The sequence below is a fragment of the Convolutriloba macropyga genome, chromosome 14 (assembly GCF_964194025.1).
Source record: "Convolutriloba macropyga chromosome 14, txConMacr16.3, whole genome shotgun sequence".
Classification (NCBI taxonomy): Eukaryota; Metazoa; Xenacoelomorpha; order Acoela; family Convolutidae; genus Convolutriloba; species Convolutriloba macropyga.
Window position 1 is genome coordinate 7,861,179 of NC_134481.1, and position 20,430 is coordinate 7,881,608.

Here is a 20,430-nt window from a genome sequence, read left to right on the forward strand (position 1 = left end):
ATTTTTCGCTCTTAGTGGAGCGACTTTTTTGTTACTTTGCGTGATTAAAGTTTTGGTCACACTTGACTTACCTCACTCACAAAAATGACTTCCTCACTTTGAAATTGACTTTTATTTAGTTTAATTCAAAGAAATAAAGTCAAATGGGTGTGTGTCACTCTAAATGAAGGTTTTTTGAGAGCAGCTAATAGAGGCAGAAAACTTGTACAGATTTTTAATCAAAATTTAACATATCAGCCTTCAATGAAAAGACAAAATTTTTTAGTCTGTCTCTTTTACTGTTTTTTTGAGACTACAAAGCTATTGCGGCGTTTTTCTGGCAATCTGCCAGCTCTGTTTTAAATAGCCGCACAGCGATAGCTGGGGCTATTATTGGCCTTCTATTGGTTTTTTACAATTCAAAGAATTTGAATTGTATTGGTGGTGCGCTGTTTTTTTAAGATGTGTGCACACATTTTTCAATGACTTTGATCTTTTCGAAACGGGATAAACAGGTAAAGCCCAGCAGGCATTAATTTTCTTTAGAGGCCCAAAGAGGGCTTTATTAGTCCTTCAAGTGCTTAGTGGTGCAGCTGCTGGGATGGCCTTAATTTGAGGTTAAAAGGTCATTTTTAATTGTTTTTGGGCTCAAAATGGTGCAATTTTGTTTTGTGTTTGTCTTAGGTTGAAGTTTTTAAAAGTTGATGGAGGTCTTTTTTGCCAGACAAAGTTGCTTGTTATGACCAATTTATGAGCTATATGTTCTGGTACTACAAAACAAATACGCAAAATGATACTATTTTTTGCAAATTTTTTTTCAGGTTTTTGAAAAATTTTTTGTCATTTTTTGAGTTTTTTAGCCCTAGGTGTAAAGAAACCTCCTTTTGGGTCTGATAAAAAGTTTGATGTTAGATTAATGCATAGTTTTTAGTGGTAATGGAAATGTTTTCATGTTTTTGCCATCATGAATTTTAGCATTTTTTGACAAAACTTGCAATTTTTTTCATATTTTTCGAAATTTATTGTCAATATTCAAGTTGTTTGCGCCCCAGGGGCCAGAAAAACCTCATCAGAAGTTTGTTATTAAGTTACTGAAAAATTTTCAGTTGCCATGGAATAGGTTTCAACTTTTGAATATCACAAATTTTAGCGATTTTTTTTGACAAAAAAATTCGCATTTTCAGATTTATAAACATTTGTCATTTTTTCTGTTTTCCAGCTTCCGGGACCAGGCAATCTCCTTTAATGGTTTGTTAATAGGGCAGTGCATAGTTTCTAGTAACAATGGAATGGTTTTTAACATTTTAATGTCTCGAATTTTAGCATTTTTTGATAACATCTGCATTTTTTAAGGCTTCCTATAATATTTGTCATTTTTTGATATTCGTCCATTCTCAAGTGAAAGAAAATATATTCCACGTTCTGATAAAAAGTTACTGGATGGTTTTCAGTTTCATTGGACTTGTTTTCAACTATTTAACCTTTCGACTTTTAGAAGTTTTTTGATAAAATTTAATTTTCTTTCAAGTTTTTTCAAAACGTTTGCTTTTATTTATTGTTTTTATGACTCAGTAGCCAGGTAACCTCATCCAGGGTAGAAGAGTTTGTTATTAAATAGTTGCTAGGGGGCAATTGAATGGCTTTCAACAGTTTAATAGAACGAATTTATTTTTTGAAGTTTGGAATTTTTTCTAAAAATTATTGCAGATCGATCTATGAGCCAATGAGTTTTTCAGAGCTTGGAATTGGGTTATTGGATAGCCTCTAGAGACACAGAAATGATTTTGAAGTAATTTTTATCACGATTTTCAGCAACATTTCCTTATAATTTGCAATTGATTTCTTTTAATTTTTTTTCATTTTCGAGTTAATCGATCATCAAGGGCCAATGAATATTTTTCAGGTCTTGCAGATATAATACTGGACCGATTTCAGAAACAAAAATTTTTTTGGAACGTATTTTTGAAATAGGTATTTTTAACGGGAAAAAATTCTGCCTTAGGTTTAAAAGCTTCAAGAGCTTTAGCAATGAGTATATTTTTGTTTAGTTTTGATCCTTTTAGTTTCTCAATTTTTTGAGATGATTTTGTTTATGTTCTGGCTGGCATTGTTCAACTGATCTGCTGGTCAAGTAGAGTACGTCTGAGTTTTTCATTCAATTCTTTGAATTGTATTTCAGGACTTGTCCTGCTATGTTTTTTATTTCGTCGTCGCGATTTTTGTTACGACCATATGACGTCACAACCACTTGAAATCTGTCTGCCTTTTGTTCAATCGTTCATGCAATTTCAACTGAAGTGCGTGCGTGACGTCATTTTTCGCTCTTAGTGGAGCGACTTTTTTGTTTTTTTGCGTGATTAAAGTTTTGGTCACACTTGACTTACCTCACTCACAAAAATGACTTCACTTTGAAATTGACTTTTATTTAGTTTAATTCAAAGAAATAAAGTCAAATGGGTGTGTGTCTTTCTAAATGAAGGTTTTTTGAGAGCAGCTAATAGAGGCAGAAAACTTGTACAGATTTTTAATCAAAATTTAACATATCAGCCTGCATTGAAAAGACGAATTTTTTTGGACTGTCTTTTCTACTATTTTTTGCGACTGCAGGTCTATGAAGCTATTTCGGGTATTTTCTGGCAATCTGCCAGTTATGTTCATTACAATATGTGATCACAATTTTTCTTATATTTGCACTGATAATGTTTACCAGATTATAAAGACGTAAAAGTTATTATTAATAGCCGCGAAGCGATAACGGCTTTTAATGGACATCGTGGTTTTTTACAATTCAAAGAATTTGAATTGTATTTGGGCGCTGTCTTTTTACGACTCGAAGAGGAGTATTGGAGAAATCCTTTTTTAATCAATTTTATTGGAATAATTTTTGAAGCGGGTAATGAAACGCGTGAAAAAATTGAGTGATTTTGATGCTGAACAAAAGTGAAGAGTGGATCGAAAAGAGAGTGGTTTTTGTTCATGCCGCTGTTTTTGAGAGAGCGAGAAAATGATGTGTGATAAGTTTTTCTCTAAGCGAGCGAAATTTTTTTGTTCACATGCGGTTTTTAAAAGCAGTTTTTTTTTTGCAAATTTTGATCGTTAATTGCTCTTGAACGAAGTTCATAGCAATTATTATGAGGTTTGATTAGAATATTGTATTAGTTTTAGGCTTGTTCTCGTAGGAATTGAAGGTTTCAAGTTGTTGATTTGTGTTTAATGATAATTTGGAGGCTTTGGATCAGTTTTGCTGATTTTTAGACGAAATTTAGTGATTTTTGCCTGTTTTTTTTGTTATACTGCTTTAAGTGGGGTTTTATTAGAAGCTTGTTACTTAAGGAATTTTCAAATAGCAATTGATAAAAGTTTTGTTGGCATAAAACGTTTTTTCCAATGAAAAATGACAGAAAAATCGAGAAATTTTAAACAATTTTCTTTTTTTTTGCAGTTTTTTTTAATCTTAGAGAAGTTTCTTAGCCTATTATGAATTGCCCATTGTTTTGCCAGCTTTTCAATGCTCTAATTGAAAAGGAACTTTTTTCGGCCTAATGTTTCCTTGTACTATTAAAAAAATTAATTTTTTCTAGTTTTTTTTGTTTAATTTGTTTCTATGGCCGTTTCTATTCTTCCTTTATTTTTATGGCATTTCCGGAGGTTTAGGCTTCACAATAGTTGTTCTAGTTGTTTTGTCGTGAATATGGGCAATTATCTCCTCCGAGTTGTTTCCGGAATTCTTCCGGCTATGTTTTAAGATCAGCTCTCAAATTTTCAAGAGTTTTGAAGTCAAATTGGAGTAGTCACGCCGAAACAGGAAGTGGGGCCAAAAAGCGAGTGTTTTGCGGCGTGAAGTTTGTTCCCTCTTATTTTATAGTAGAGTGAAAATACGCTGTTTGAACAAAAATTCGCTTTCTCGGTAGAGGTTTCTTGTTCACATGCGGCAATTTCACTTTGATTTTATTTTACTTTCGATTTTTTGGATCGGATTTTCTTCTAAATAGTTTCCCAATCCATTCATAGTTCATTCTAGACCCTTTTTTGTTTGAACCAAGTTTCTATTTCTCGCTAAAGGTTTTTTGTTTTCATGTGGCATTTTTACATTGATTTTCTGTTTTTTATTTTCTGATCTGATTTTTTTTTAGAAATGGGTTTCCCAATAAACTCATATCGCGTTCTTGGTCTAGGCTTTTGTTTAGTCAATGAAAATTCTTTGAATTGTACGTCAGGACTTGTCCTGCTATGTTTTTTAATTCGTTGTCTCAATCGATGATTCTTTTGACCTGACTTCTATGATTTGACTTTTTCATGTGTGTCCTGAAATGACAGTCCGAATCTAACCCAAAAAATGGTAAATTCTATTAAAAGGTTGGTGGTCGATCTGTCTATCTTGTTTTTTAGTAGTTTCAGTTCATGGACGGCCACAAGCATCTCTCGTGGCTATTTTCCGGCAATCTGCCGGCAATGTTAATCTATCGTTGGGCGGGGGTAGGAAACAGTTTAAACTATTGCTAATCTGAATCTGTCAATTGCGACCAGGGTCACGTTTTATGAATAAATTTTTTGCTGTCAAGAGTAAAGTATTACGGAATTATTGAGTTTTACCCGTCTTTGTGGTTCCTTCTGTTGCCTTCTCCCTCCTAGTCTAATTAATGAATGGTCTCAATGACGCACTAAGAAAACAAATTGAAACTAACTATTTAACGATTCCAAGTCAAGTCTAAGTTTTAAAAAACTTAATTTTTTTCCAAAGGGTATTAATAGCCGCACAGCGATAGCCGGGGCTATTACTGGCCTTATGTTGGTTTTTTTTACGGCACAAAGAATTTGAATTGTATTGATTCGCTGTCTTTTTTTAAGATCTGTTCTCTTTTTCGGCCCTTTCACGTCAGTTAGAAGTCAAGTTAGAGTGGTTATTTTGTTCGCTTTGAAATAGTAAAGGGAGCAAAAAATTGAGTAAATTTGAGGCGTGACTTTTTTCAACATACCTTGGAGTGAGTGAGAAATTGGTGTTTGAACAATTTGGCGGTTTTTTAAAATGATTTTTTTTTCAGATGCGTCCATTTGACTTCTGTTTTCAGAGTTTCCTCTCTTTCAGGGCTTTAAAGTCGGTACTTATGTGTTCTAATTGTGCCTATTTGACTTGTTGAATTCACTAAGGGGCAGCTAACAATTTTTATGACTTTGCCACTGTTTGTTGTCATAGAATATCAGTGATTTTTACATTTTACTCCCTTTTTAATTATGGTTTTATCACTTCGTATCATCAATGACAGGTCTGATTGGTTGTTAATGAGGCATAAAAGAAATTAAATAATCATTGGAGTTAATAGCTAGTGGTTTTCATGACTTTGACACTACTTTTTCTCAAAAATTTTGAGTGATTTTTTTGAGTTCGGCAAGTATTTTTTGTAATTTTTGAAGTCTTATGAATTAATCTCATTTAGGAGAGTTCTCTGATGCTGCTAATAGGGGTTAGGTTTATCAAATAATTGTTTTTGTTCACAGCTAGTGCTTTCTATGACTTTGACACTAATTGTTTTCAATAATAATTATCAAATTTTTTGAGTTTTGAAAAATTTTCTTTTCAACTTCGTCGTCTTAACTCTGTGTCGTCATTGGTTGCTTAAAAGACTTCAATTAAAGCAAGTTAATTTCAGTTCATTGCGGAGTAAATGATTGTCAGGTCATAAATTAATACAATTCTTCGAATTGTATATTAAGACTTGTCCTGTTTTTTATTTTGTCAAGATTTTTGTTACGACCTTAAGACGTCACAACCACTTCAAATCTGCTTTTTGTTCATTCGTTCGTGCAATTTCAACTGAAGTGCGCGCGTGGCGTCATTTTCCGCTCATAGTGGACCGAGTTTTTTGTTCATTCGCGTGATTAAATTTTTGGTCACACTTGACTTACCTCGCTTTGAAATTGACTTTTATTTACTTTAATTCGAAGAGATAACGTCAAATGGGTGTGTGTCACTTTAATTGAAGGGTATTTGAGAGCAGCAACTAGAGACAGCAAAAACTTATACAGATTTTAAATCAAAATATAACATATCAGCCTTTATTGAAAAGACGAATTTTTTTGGGTCTGTCATTTTTACAGTTTTTAAGATTGCAGATCTACGAAGCTATTGCGGCTATCTTCTGGCAATCTGCCAGCTGTGTTCTAACGTTTCTGATGAGTTTTCAGGGACTTGTTTTTGCTAATTATAGCTTTTTTGTTGTTGTACATTTACTAAATATTATTAATGGTTGATCTCATTGGCTCTCTGATTAGGTATAATTTAAGCTATTTAATGACTTTATGAACAGTTAAGAATTAAAGACAATAGTCTGCATATAAGTAGTGCCAAACGTATATTCCCTAATTCGTGAGTATAAGAGTCTTGCGGTTTTGATTTCGAATATTAATTTTGATAAAGCTCTTGGGGGTTTTTTCCTTGTAGAGCTGTGTCTCATAACAATGACAGTCCGAATCTAACCGAAATAGTCTAGTGGTCTATTAAAGGACTGGCGGTCAATCTGTCTACCTTATTTCTTTAATTGTTTCAATTCCATGCAAGTCCACAAGCGTCTATCGCGGCTTTTTTCCAGCAATCTGCCGGCTATGTTTATTCGCGTGATTAAGTTTTTGGTCACACCTGACTTACTACCTCACTTTATAAATTGACTTCATCACTCTAAAATTGACTTTTCTTTACTTTTGTTAAAAGAGATGAGCTCAAGTGAGTGTGTGCCACTCTAGTCGAAGGTTATTTGAGATCAGCTAATTTAAGGAGCAAATAGTTAAATAGAGTCCTAATGAAAATTTAACATCTCAGCTTTTATTTTTTTTGGTCTTTTTTTTGGTCTGTTTCATTATCTGTTTTAGTAACTGTAGGTCTACGAAGCTGTTGTGGCTATTTTCTGGCAATCTACCTGCTATGTTTGAAATTTTTTGTCATATCACTTAAAGTGGCTCTGGACTGGTCTCCTTAAGTCTTTAATAAGTTTTTTTAATAAAAAGGTTTAGAATTCAATTCTAACTGTTTTAACGACTTAAACATAATTTGTTCAAAAGATATTGGTGACTTTATCGAGCTCATCGCTTGTTGTTCTCGATGGCCTTTTTATCCTTAATTACAGGTGTTAGAGACATCCTGATTCAACAAAATTTAAGCTTTTTCATAGTTTCAGTTAGTAATCCGTTTTCTACCTCGACAGCAGGTGCTTCCAAAGAATAATAGTTACTTTTGAGGTTTGACCATGCTTTTTATTTTATATATTGTTTACAGCCGCTTGGTCTCAGTTTTGACAAGTCTCATTGACTTTCTATTGAAACCAAGTGGCACCTATTTAATGTATCCAGTTTGTAGCCAATAGTTTTTTTTTGACGTTGAGACCATTCGTTTTGAAATAAAGTTAGTGATTTTTTTCTTGCTTCTGTTCCTTATGCGGCGCTATCGATTGGCTGTATTTAAGGAAATTTTTCATAGTGTTTCTAATGCATGACAATTTTTCGGTTTCATGAATTGATTTGTAACTTACTTGTTAAAATGACAATGATGGCACTTTCGAGAGTTAACAGAGAATACATCAAAACAAACAAAATTAAAAGCTTTTGGCAGTCGACAGAGCATACTAGGTAAACGTTTGCACCTGGGTATTGGGTGATCTTAGACAGAACGCCAACTCTGCAGAACAGGTTGAAACAAAGTAGAAATGGCTTTGACGAAAATTGATTGCATTGAAGATTTTCAAAATCTTCAATGCAATCAATTTTCGTCAAAGCCATTGCAGAAAATATTTATTATCTTTATTTTCCAGAGCTAATAAAAGCTTAAGTCCTTTAGAAATAAGTTCCGCTCAAAATATTACTTTGCTAGAACTGATTTTTGCTACTACTGTATCCTTTCACTAATTATAGTGATCAAAACTGGCCGAAACGGAAAACAGCTGGCCTATCAGTTTTTAGTTCATGAGGAGATCGGAGAATAATGAGAATACCTTCATCTTAACATTTTGTGTATTTTCGGTGTTTCCGTATACCATGTAGTAATTAGTGCGGAAATGTCAAATTATGAACAGTGCTTATTTAATGTCGGAATATGATAATGGGTGTTTATAACTGTCCTTGGAACTTTTGTTGTGTTTAGCAATTCGCCATCGGTCAATGCTTTCAATCATGCATTCTCGTCCTCCAACGTGCAACCAAGTGGGCGTTCAAATGCCCATAACTATGGTTCTGTCAGTGTGAGTAGTGTTTGACATGATAACTAATATCAACTTCATTACTGTGCAAACCTCAAACGCCCTAAACATCTAACTTTGCTTTTGTTTCAGCCTAATTTGCAAAATTCGAATTCTTTGATTCACCTCAATCCCTCCATCTCCGGTAAGTGAAGTGTTTTTTTACTTTTACTTTCGATGCACCCCCCCCCCCCCAAATATTCCTCAAAAGAGGAAAAATCCCGTAGTAGTAGACGGTAATTTGCAGAACTTGATTTTAAACACATGCCACAGTAAAAAAATGTATGATCATGCTCAATTGATCTATTCTTCACCTTTATTCGTATTCAATTTAAAGGTTTGGGAAAACAGTTTGCACCTCTTGTTAGGCATTGTGAATCTTGTCAGTATCAAAACAAATTTTTAAAACCAAAATATGCAGAGGGGAGTAACATATTAACCGTGTTTATGTCTAATTTTTGTTTCTTCAGAAATTGTGCTTATGAGCAAATTCATGAGCTTCAATTCTTCAATATCCTAAGGGAATAGAAGGAAATTTACAGCTGTAAGGACTAGAGTTTCAAATTTGGTGTGCTTGGTTTAGATAATAAATTTTACTTTTAGATTATTTTTTCTGTCTGATAGGGAAAATAAACAGCCAAGTCTACTATAAGCCAAAATTTTCCATTGTGTTTTACGTAGAAGTGAATCTTATTTACTCAGATAACTTGTTAATAGCTGTTTAATTGTTAGACAAGCGGATTTTTTTATCTTTTCAGGATATCAAAACTCCGACACTATTAATCACAAGAATTTTTGTGACTTCCCACCTTCGCTTTGTAATTTTTAAAATAAAAGTCTTGTAAATTGAGATTATTCATTTGGATTATTTCGAGCGTAGTTGAAATTTTGAAATAACTACTCGTAAATTTTTGTTCTATTATTCAATCGAATTTAGAGGGAGCTGTTAAATTGAGTGTTAGTATTGATGTTTAAGCCCCGAATGGTCGCGATTCGTCGAGTAGTTCACAAGTGGTGTCAGCTATTGGGACCTCAAAGCTGGACCCGCAAGACTTCCCGGCATTATCGCAAAAGCACAGCAATATGGGACTGGGCTCCATACTCGGGGCCTCCAACTATTGTTAGTCACCTTCTGTTGTACACTTTATATCATCAAAATATTTTTGAAAAAAAATGATTCAGTTGTAAAAGGCTGTAGGCTTTCGACATTACTATGCGAGTATGGTTTATTTTCAACAGTCTCCATTTTTTAGTTTTGCAAATTCTGCAAAATGTGTAAACTCTTAGAATCTATCATACGTGAAGCTTAACATATCGTAATGTTTGAGAACTTCAATTTTTTTTGCGAGTCTCTACAGAAGAGCCTTTTGTACACTTTATGGGCAAATTAATACTCGTAGGACTCACCTAGTGCTAATAAGCTGTATATTGTTATCGATGACTTGTTATTTTGAATATGTTTTAGTAAGCATGGTGAGTAAAATGAGCGGGGAGACGAGCAGTGAGTTCACAATGCAAACGGAAGACTTCCCAGCACTACCAGGGTCGGGACCCAGTTCCAAATCGAGATCCGTCACTTATCAGACGGGTTCTCTCGACGGATTCGGATCCCACACCTCTGGCTCTGGGACAACAACGGGAGGTGCCGGTGGGGACGAGGGATCCCAATTTCTGGGCAACCAGTCCAATTCCATGTCCTACAGGTCTTCAGCAGGTGACAAGTTGGATGCGCAGAGCGGGTCTCTGGAGTCTTCCAGCAAAACGGGGATCCAGACGTCTGGCGATGGCCTGGTGACTAACATTCCACGTGGCATGGTGACGGACCAATTTGGCATTGTAGGCCTCCTAACGTTCATTAGGGCGGCAGAAAGGGACTCCAATCTGGTGCAGCTGGCGTTGGGTAGTGACTTGCAGAACCTGGGACTCAACCTCAGTTCTGCCGAGTTAGTTCGCCCAACCTCACTTCTACCGCTTTCAATTCGCTTTCGCAAAGCGTGTATTTGGCGATGTTCGTTATTAATAGCCGCAAAGCCGTAGTTGGGTTTATTATTGGCCTTCTCTGTTTTTTAAGACTCGAGGAGTAGTAGTTTTCTTGAGGTTTTTTTAACCGGAAGTACTATTCGTTCAAACGGCGTTTTGAACTAAGAGCGAAATTGAGTGAAATTCCGTGTGAACAATTTTTTTCTGAGCGAGATGTTTTTGTCCGTGTGCTGCGTTGAATGAATTACTTTTTGACTTTGAAAAGTGTTTTTCAGAAAATGGCGCATATAGATAGCCAGTTTAAGCCGTCCATTTAGCTCATTTATTAATAGCCGCACAGCGATAGCTGGGGCTATTATTGGCCTTCTCTTGGTTTTTTTACAATTCAAAGAATTTGAATTGTATTGGGGCGCTGTCTTTTTTTTTAAAGATCTGTTCACACATTTTCATGATTTTTGATGTCAAATTGGAGTAGTGATTTTGGTCACGCCGAAACAGGAAATGGAGCGAAAAAGCGAGTGGTTTTGCGGCGTGAAATTTTTTCGCTCTAATTTTAAAGTAGTGAGAATACGGTGTTTGAACAAAAGTTCGCTTTATCGGTAGTGGTTTTTGTTCACATGCGGCAATTTCGCTTTGATTTTTACTGTTTTTTCGATTTTTTGGATCGGATTTTTTTCTAAATGGTTTTTCCAAACCATTCATAGTCCGTGCTAGGTCTAGTTTTCTGTTTAGTCAATGAAAATTCTTTGAATTGTCCGTCAGGACTTGTCCTGCTATGTTTTTTTTTTATTTCGTCGTCATCAGTTTTGTTACGCCCATATGACGTCACAGCCACTTCTTGTTCATTCGTTCATGCAATTTCAACTGAATCGCATGTGTGACGTCATTTTTCGCTCTTAGTGGAGCGAGTTTTTTTGTTCATTTGCGTGATTTAATTTTTGGTCACACTTGACTTACCTCACTCTCAGAAATGACTTCCTCACTTTGAAATTGACTTTTATTTACTTTAATTCAAAGAGATAAGGTCAAGTGGGTGTGTGTCACTCTAAATGAAGGTTATTTGAGATCAGCTAATTGAGCCAGCAATAACTTTTTTAATCAAAATATAACAGATCAGCCTTCAATGAAAAGATGAATTTTTTTGGTCTGTCTTTACTGTTTTTTTTAGACTGCCGATCTACGAATCTATTGCGGCTATTTTCTGGCAATCTGCCAGCTATGTTTTTGGTTTTTGTTCCATTATTTTTTCTAGAAACTTTTCTGATCGTTATGTACAGGATTTTGTGATACTCTGCAAATAACATTAGTGTTTTTGAGGGCACAATAATTCGTTAAGATTGAAAATGGGCTCACAATTTTTGGCTTTTTTAACTGGTTTTGCATGTTTGGGTCGTTGAACCGGCCTTCTGGAAATGGCTTATGGTAGCACACTTTAACTTTGCCTTGCGTTCCCTACTCTTCGAGGTGAGGTTTTGATTTATGAAATCCCTGCAAAAAAATCGGATTTTGGCTTTTTTTCCTTCATTATATTTTTAATAGCTCTCAAACAAAGTTTGTAGCAATTATATTAGTCCTGTCGGTCTTTTTTCATGCGATTTTTAGCTTGACCGATTTTTCGTCTGACGCTTTTGACTTTTCATCCTCAAAAACGGAATGAACAGGTAGAGCCGAGCGGGCATTAAGTGCTCTTAGATCCTTTCAGCTCAAACTGTTTTGGAGACTTAACTTATGGTGTGAAGGGTGGTTTTTAGAGGTTGAAAACCCCTCGACGATTGACCCCCCACAACCCCCCCCCCGCTGTTACCCCCCACCGACTATTGTCCCATTCCCCCATAGCCCTCGGTGCACCCCCCACCGTTTCTAGCTACTGACGAACAACCGCTCGCCAAAAACACGCAAATTTATACAATTTTGCACAATTTTTTTCAAGCTTTTTGAAAATTTTTGACAGTTTATTTTTATTAGCCCTAGGTGTCAAGAAACCTCCTCTAGGTTTTAATATTAGGTTATTAGGTTACTGCATAGTTTCTAGTGGTAATGAAATGGTTTCAACATTTTAACATCACGAATTTTAGCATTTTTTGACAAAACGTGCATTTTTTTCAAGTTCTTTGACATTAAGTTTTCCTTATTCACGTCTTTCCAGACACAGGGGCCGGAAAACGTCCTAAGAGGTTTGATAATAAGTTACTGACAGATTTTTTTTGGCCATGGAATAGTTTTTCAACTTTTAAATGTCACAAACTTTAGCAAGTTTTTGATAAAACTTGCTTTTTCAATTTTCTTTGAAAATGTTTTTTTAGGTTTTCTCAGCCTCAAGAGCTGGCGAACCTCGTCTAGGGTTTGAAAATAGGTTACTGTATAATTTCTAGTTGTAATGGAATGTCTTGCAAGATTTTAACATCACTAATTTTAGCATTTTTTTTTTACAATTTTTGCCATTTTTTTCGATTTTTTGACATCTATTTTCGATTTTTGTGATATTTCGATTTTTTGTCCTTATTCAGGTTTTTTGAGCTTTAAGGATCAGAACACCGCCGTTAGGGTTTGATAATAAGTTACTTTAAAATTTTTGTTGGTCATGTATTTTTCAACTTTTTAATATCACAAGTTTTAGCAATTTTATTAAAAGAACTTGCATTTTTCTATTTTTTTGAAATTTTTTGTCATTGTTTAGGTTTCTCTAGCATCAAAAGCCATGGAACTTCCTCTAGGGCTGCATAATATGTTACTGCATAGTTTATAAACGTAATGGAATGTTTTTAAGCTTTTAATATTACAAATTTAAGCAATTTTTTAAAACATTTGCAATTTTTTCATGTTTTTGAATTTTGCCTGCAACTGGGACCTCCTCCAAAGTTTGATAATAAGCTACTGCATATTTTCTAGAGTTAATCGAATGGTGATCAGTGTTTTTTATTACTCCAGTTTTTAGAAATTATTGGATAAAATTTAACTTTTTTTCCAAATTTTCTGAAAGTTATATCATGTTCCAAATGAATGGATCTTCGAGAGTCAAACTTTTTTATGCTTGAAACAGGGATACTGGAAGGTCTCATGAGAAAATGAAATGGTTTTTAAGATTTTAATATCTTGAATTTTAGTAAAATTTGTTTAAACTTGCAATTGTTTCCAAAAGTTGTCTATATTTTTCATCCTTTTCTGAGTTAACAACCATTACTGCCCAACGAAAGTTTTTTTGTGTTGGAGATGGGTTAATTGACAGAACTTTTGAGACAAAAATTGGTTTCGAACTCTTTTCGACGTTGAAAACTTTTGTTTTTAATTTTCTTTTTTCAGTTTTTTCTATTTTATTTACAAGGCTAGAAAACTAGAAGTTGCAGAGTCGAATCCAATCGTGGAAAATTTTCCTAGCTCCTTCACTCTCTGTCAGCTAGGTTTTCTTCCTTCTATTTCTCAATCATATTTTATCTCTCTCACTCCATCTCTCACTCTTTTTGTTTTTTGTTGGTGCCGCACTTCAGCTGCTATTATGTGGCGTTATGTCATCATCTCTGATCCTCATTAACAACGAGTTTTTGTGGAAATGTTTTTTCTCATAAATGTCTTAACAGGCACTTTTTAGTAAATCATTGTTAATTGCTCTCAAAAGTAATTTGTAGCCAATATATCCTGTTTGTCTCCTATGCAATTTTTCGCTTGGCCGATTTTGCGTCTGACCCATTTGACTTAGTCTTCAGAAGCGAGATAAAGAGGTAGAGCCCAGTTTGCATAAAGTTGTTTTAGAGTCGTTCAGCCCATTAGTTTTCAGGTATGCGAATAACAGAAACTGTTTTGGAGACATACCTATGGTATGAAGGGCGGTTCTTAGAAATTGAGCCCACACCCCACCCACCTGCCGCCCCCACATCACTCCCCCCAATCCACTTTTGAACCCCCGCTGCGGAGCACTCCCGCTGCGTTCACCTTACGCCCCTCGTATTAATCTAAAGCTAGCCTCACTAAACAGTGGCTTGCTGCTGACGAAGCCAACCGCTCGCCGATCTTTTGAGAGCAATTCGCTCGACGTTAGTCGGTTATGTTCTCTGATTTGTTTGGTTTGTTCAAATAAACCTTTTCCATGCACAGTCAGGGATTTCAAATTCAATTTTGGTTGAATATTTTTTTTAGTTGGCGTTGAATGTCTTTTCACTTAGTCTCAAGAACAGCAATAAATTCTTATTGACCGTCTAGTTCGGCGTTATTTTAGTCCCAGTGGAAAATATTTAATCACTTTTAAAATTTTATGGTATTCTTATTTGGCTAAGGTTTTGGGTTGTAGTTTTAAGTTTCTCTTAGTTTGCGCCACTGGTTTTCAAAGATTGATTTTTGCTAATTTTCCTTATTTTTTACACAGGTTTTTTCGCACAGGTTTTTTGTAGTACTTGCTCCTTGTAAGGAGGCAGAGAGTCAATTTTAACAATAAGTTTTGTTATTCTTAGGGAATCTTAGAGCACTGAATCCTGTAAAAAAGAAAATGTCTAATTGTTTTGGTTTTTTCGTTCATTTTTGCGCGTATGGGATCAGAGGCTTTGCTGACTCTCTTAGATTGATGCTGCTCTATAATATTCTTTGTAAGGTTATAAGTTAAGTCAATTCTTTGGATTGTTGTTCAGGCCTTGTTCTGCTATGTTGTTTTATTTAGTGCATGACGTCACAACCACTTCAAAGCTGCTTGTTCTTGTTCATTTGTTCATGCAACTTCAACTGAATTGCGTGCGTGACGTCATTTTCACTCCTAGTGGAGCGAGTTTTTTGTTCTAACAGAAACTGTTTAGGAGACATACTTATGGTATAAAGGGCAGTTCTTAGAAATTGAGCCCACACCCCACCCACCTACCGCCCCCACATCAGTCCCCCAATCCACTTTTGCAACCCCGCTTCAGCGCACTCCCACTGCGATCACCTTATGCCCCTTCAATTAATCTAAAGCTAGCCTCACTAAACTGGCTTGCTGCTGACGAAGCCGACCGTTTGAAAGCAATTCGCTCGACGTTATGTTCTCTGATTTGGTTTGGTGTGTTGAAATAAGCCTTTTCCATGCACCGTCAGGGATTTCAAATTCAATTTTGGTTGATTAATTTTTTAGTTGGCGTTAATTGTTTGCAGATCAATTAAAAATTGTTTCATTATTTCAATTTAACGAATTTTTTGGCAAAGCTCAACGTTTGAAGACCGATTTTTTGTACGTTTTTGATAAATGATTATCGCTGGCCTTAGTTCTTAGCCTTTTCGTTCTGCTTTTTTTATATTTGCTATTATTTGGCTTTTTAATAGCCACATAGCGATCCCTGTGGCTATTATTTGCCTCTTTTGGTTCTTACAATCCAAATTATTTGGATTGTATTGGTGTCTTTTTTTTAAAGATTGGTTCACACTTTTTTTTCGGCTTTTTCACGTCATTGAGAAGTCAAATTAGAGTGGTGATTTTAATTATGGTGGAGTAAGAGGAGCGAAAAATTACGTTTGAGGCGTGATTTTTTTGAAAGTACCTTTAAAGTGGAGTGAGAAGTTGGTATCTGAACAAAGTTTTTGAAAGCGATTTCTTTTCACGCTTGGCAATTTGACCACTGTTTTCAGTGTTTCTTCTCTTGAGTGTAGTTAGTATGATACGTATGTTTTCTGATGGCACCTATTTGATTGAACTCATTGACGGGCAGCGAATGCTTTTTAACTCTGACACTATTTTTCAAGAGAGGTTATTGAAAATTTGATTGTTTGCTGTTTTTAAATATTATCTGTTGTCGTATCACCTAGCATTCTTAATGAGAGTATCATTGGCTCCTAATGAGCTTAATAATGAGCTTAATTAATGAACCTAAATAGGTGTTTGAGTTTATGCCTAATGGTTTTCAAGTGTTTGACAATATTTGTTCTGAACAATTTAATGTTTTTTTTTGAGTTTCTAGTTTTTGTCTTACTTTTTTGTTATTGTTTCATCTTATTACGGACAGGTCTCATAGGTTGCTAGTATAAATTGTTTTAATCCATTTAAGCCATTTTAATCCAATATTTCAGCTCAAAGCTAATTCTTTGTATGACTTTGACTTTCCTTCTCAGTTATTATCGAATTTTTAAAGTTTTTCCTAGTTTTTATTGCTTGATTTGTTTTTTTTTCAACTCTTGGTCTCCCTAATTACAAATCTCATCATTTGCTGCGGATGCTTAAAATAATGGAATTAATCGTTTCACTTTTTAACTGTTGTCGCTTTAAGTTTTGCGTTTTTCGTTTTTAGTTTAGTTTTCAGTTTTTTTTAGTATTTATTCTACCTATTACTGTTTTAACACTAAATCTCATTAATGACAGTTGACGTCGGTTGCCAATGAGTAATAGGTGGATCTGATTAGTGGCTGAGTTACAGCATAAGTTTTTTTCACATCTGCTTTTTGGAAAATAAAATTCGAGTTTGTTGTCTTTTCACTTAGTCTCAAGAACAGCAATAAATTCTTATTGACCTTCTAGATCGGAGTTATTTTGGTCCCAGTGGAAAGTATTTAATCACTTTTAAAGTTTTATGATATTCTCATTTGGCTAAGGTTTTGGGTTGTAGTTTTGAGATTATCTTAGTTTGCGCCACTGATTTTCAAAGATTGATTTTTGCTAATTTTCAATTTTTGTCTTTTTTGGGTTGTCTTTCACGTATTGCACAGGTTTTTTGTAGTACTTTCTTGTAAGGACGCAGAGAGTCAATATTAACAATAATTTTTGTTATTTTAAGGGAATCTTAGAGCACTAAATCCTGTAAAATGAAATTGTTTAATTGTTTTGGTTTTTTCGTTCATTTTTGCGCATATGGGGTCAAGGGCTTTGCTGACTCTCTTAGATTGATGCTGCTGTATAATATTTTTTGTAAGGTTATAGGTTAAGTCAATTCTTTGGATTGCTGTTCAGGACTTGTTCTGCTATGTTTTAATATTTAGTGCATGACGTCACAACCACTTCAAATCTGCTTGTTCATGCAACTGCAACTGAATTGCGTGCGTGACGTCATTTTCACTCCCAGTAGAGCGATTTTTTTGTTTTATCGCGTGATGAAGTTTTGTCACACGCGACTTTCCTCACTCACAAAAATGACTTCCTCACTCTGAATAGTTGGCTTCTCTTAACTGTAAATCAAAGATATAAGGTCAGGTTAATTTTTGTCTCTTCAATTGAAGATTTTTGAGAGCACCTAATTGAAGCAGCAATAAGTTATACATGTTCGTAATTAACATCTCATCATTTAAAACAAGAAATTTATTTTTTTCCGTCTGTTTCTTATAATATCTTTTTGAGACTGGAGATCTACGTGCCTATTGCGGAGTTTTCTGGCAATCTGCCGGCTAACAAAAATAATGTTTTTGCACAACCTGTGCAATTTTTGCACAACCTGTGCAATTTTTGCACCAAAATAACAAAAATTAATGTTAATATTGACTCTCTGCGTCCTTACAAGGATGAAGTACTACAAAAAACCTGTGCAATTAATGAAAGACAACACAAAAAAGACAAAAATTAAAAATTAGCAAAAATCAACCTTTGAAAACCAGTGGCGCAAACTAAGATAACAAAACTACAACCCAAAACCTTAGTCAAATAAGAATATAATAAAACTTTAAAAGTGATTAAATACTTTCCACTGGGACTAAATTAACAAAAATTAATGTTAAAATAGACTCTTTGCGTCCTTACAAGGAGCAAGTACTACAAAAAACCTGTGCAATCCATGAAAGACAACACAAAAAACACAAAAATTGAAAATTAGCAAAAATCAATCTTTGAAAACCAGTGGCGCAAACTAAGAGAACCTCAAAACTACAACCCAAAACCTTAGCCAAAAAAGAATATCATAAATTTCATAAATATCATAAGAATATCATAAGCTATTAAATACTTTCCACTGGGACTAAAATAACGCCGAACTAGAAGGTCAATAAAAATTTATTGCTGCTCTTGAGACCAAGTGAAAAGAAAAGTTGTAGTCTTTTCACTCAGTCTCAAGTACAGCAATAAATCTTTGTTGACCTTCTAGTTCGGCGTTATTTTTTGTTCTATCTCGTGATGAAGTTTTGTCACACGTGACTTTCCTCACTCACAAAGATGACTTCCTCACTCTGAAATACAGTTGGCTTCTCTTAAATGTAATTCAAAGACATGAGGTCAGGTTAATTTTTGTCTCTTCAATTGAAGATTTTTGAGAGCACCTAATCAAAGCAGCAATAAGTTATACATATTCGTAATTAACATCTCATTGTTTAAGAAAAGAAATCTATTTTTTCCGTCTGTTTCTTATAATATCTTTTTGAGACTGGAGATCTACGTGCCTATTGCGAAAGTTTCTGGCAATCTGCCGGCTATCTTGGTTGATTTTTATTTATTTTATTAGAATTGCAGTTACAAGTTTCATAGAAATTGTATTACTGAATTTTTTTGGAGCTAGGTTTTGTAGTTCGTCTTTTGATTTTGTGTTTTAATCTATCCCTTTTATTCTCTTTATTTTTTTTTCTGCGAGATGTTGAATTCATTCAACCAACGATTTCTCCGAACACAGAAAACTGTGAACAATGTTTTTCACAACTTCTTTTGTGCCGCCAGAATCGACCAATTTTCGTTCTTTTATACCTCTGTTGATTTTTGCATTTTTTTCTCTTTTGTCTATATTTTTGTCTGGCTTATCGTTTTCGGTGATAGTTTTTCTGGTTTCAAAACTTAACAGTGCATTTGTTTAATACTTCGCGGGGATCGATTTTCAAATGATTTATTTTTTTTGTCATTTTCATCTGGTTTCTTTGTTTATGAATTAGTGCTTGCAATTACAAGCCCGAGAATGGTTTGATTTTAGAAAACTAGGTTTTGACTTCAATAGCGTTTGATTCTCCTGAGTTTCTGTTTTTGCTTGATCTTTGTTTTTGTTCAACTACATTATGGGTATTAAATTTGTGTATAGTTTATTTGGGTATTCTCCCGAAAGTCTGGAGTTGCAGCTTGTTTGGGAAGACCGACGTTTGAATTCCTTCCCAGCATTTTCCCGGCTATGTTTCTATTTCATCCTCAAAATTATTTGTTGCGACAATTTGATGTCACGATTACTTCAAAGCTGCTTTTCGTTCATTAATTCATACAATTTCGACTGAATTGAGTTCCTTGCCCTATTTTTACTTTTAGTGGAGCGATTTTTTTCATTCGCGTGATTAAGTTTTTGGTCATCACAATTGACTCAACCGCAGTCTCAAAAATGACTTTCTCACTCTCAAAATGAATTTTCTCTATTTCAATTCAAGCAGATAAGGTCAATTGAGTTTGTATCACTCTAATTGAAGGTGATTTGAGAGCAGCTAATAGAAGCAGCAATAAGTTTTAAAGATTCAGATCGAATTACAAATCAATAGTTAACGTCGCAGTGATAACGGAATTTTTCGTTTTTAAAGCTGCGAAGCTGTAAGCTGAGAGGAGCTATATTGCGGTGCTTTTGGTTTTTACAGTTTAAAGAATTTGAATTGTATTGGGGCGCTGTCTTTTTTTTTTAAGATCTGTTCACACATTTTCATGATTTTTGAAGTCAAATTGGAGTAGTGATTTTGGTCACGCCGAAACAGGAAGTGGAGCGAAAAAGCGAGTGGTTTTGCGGCGTGAATTTTTTTCGCTCTAAATTTAAAGTAGAGTGAGAAAACGGCGTTTGAACAAAAATTCGATTTCTCGCTAGTGGTTTTTTGTTCATATGCGGCAATTTCATTTTGATTTTAACTGTTTTTTCGATTTTTTGGATCGGATTTTTTTCTAAATGGTTTTCCCAATCCATTATTAGTCCGTTCTAGGTCTAGTTTTCTGTTTAGTCAATGAAAATTCTTTGAATTGTACGTCAGGACTTGTCCTGCTATGTTTTTTGTTTCGTCGTCTGACGCTCTTTTTCGTTTTACATTTGTTCACACAGCAAAGCTGAAAAAGTCATTTATTCTGAATGACTTCTTCCTCTCACTAACGGCATTTGCGCTCGTGACGTCATTTCTCACTCTCTCTAGCAAAAGTTTTTCGCGTGATTAGGTTTTGATCACAAGTGATTTACCTCACTCAGTAAAATGACTCATGCTCTTTAAAACTTAAGTTTATTTTGAATTAATCTAAGGTCAAAGGAACTCATATGTGTAATAAAAGTCCTTAATGAAAAGGCTTCTGCACAATGAATTTTAACAAGCTTTATTTATTTATTGCTTTATTTTTTACATAGCTTTAAGAGAGGCATCGATAACTTTTTCAACTTATATCTGTATC

At 34.6% G+C, this 20,430-nt stretch overlaps 1 protein-coding gene across 2 annotated transcripts in view; it reads left to right on the plus strand.

Moving 5' to 3' along the window:
- Window positions 1–20,430, plus strand: part of LOC142353414 (uncharacterized) — a 140,939-nt gene that overhangs the window by 111,216 nt on the left and 9,293 nt on the right. The window contains exons 5-8 of one of the 2 annotated variants that reach the window (XM_075405645.1): window positions 8,108–8,204; window positions 8,295–8,346; window positions 9,178–9,321; window positions 9,667–10,144. The exons of the other annotated variant lie outside the window; for it this stretch is intronic. Coding sequence (XP_075261760.1) covers window positions 8,108–8,204; window positions 8,295–8,346; window positions 9,178–9,321; window positions 9,667–10,144 — 771 coding nt within the window. The remainder of the gene's footprint in view (window positions 1–8,107; window positions 8,205–8,294; window positions 8,347–9,177; window positions 9,322–9,666; window positions 10,145–20,430) is intronic. 2 annotated transcript variants of the gene reach the window in all.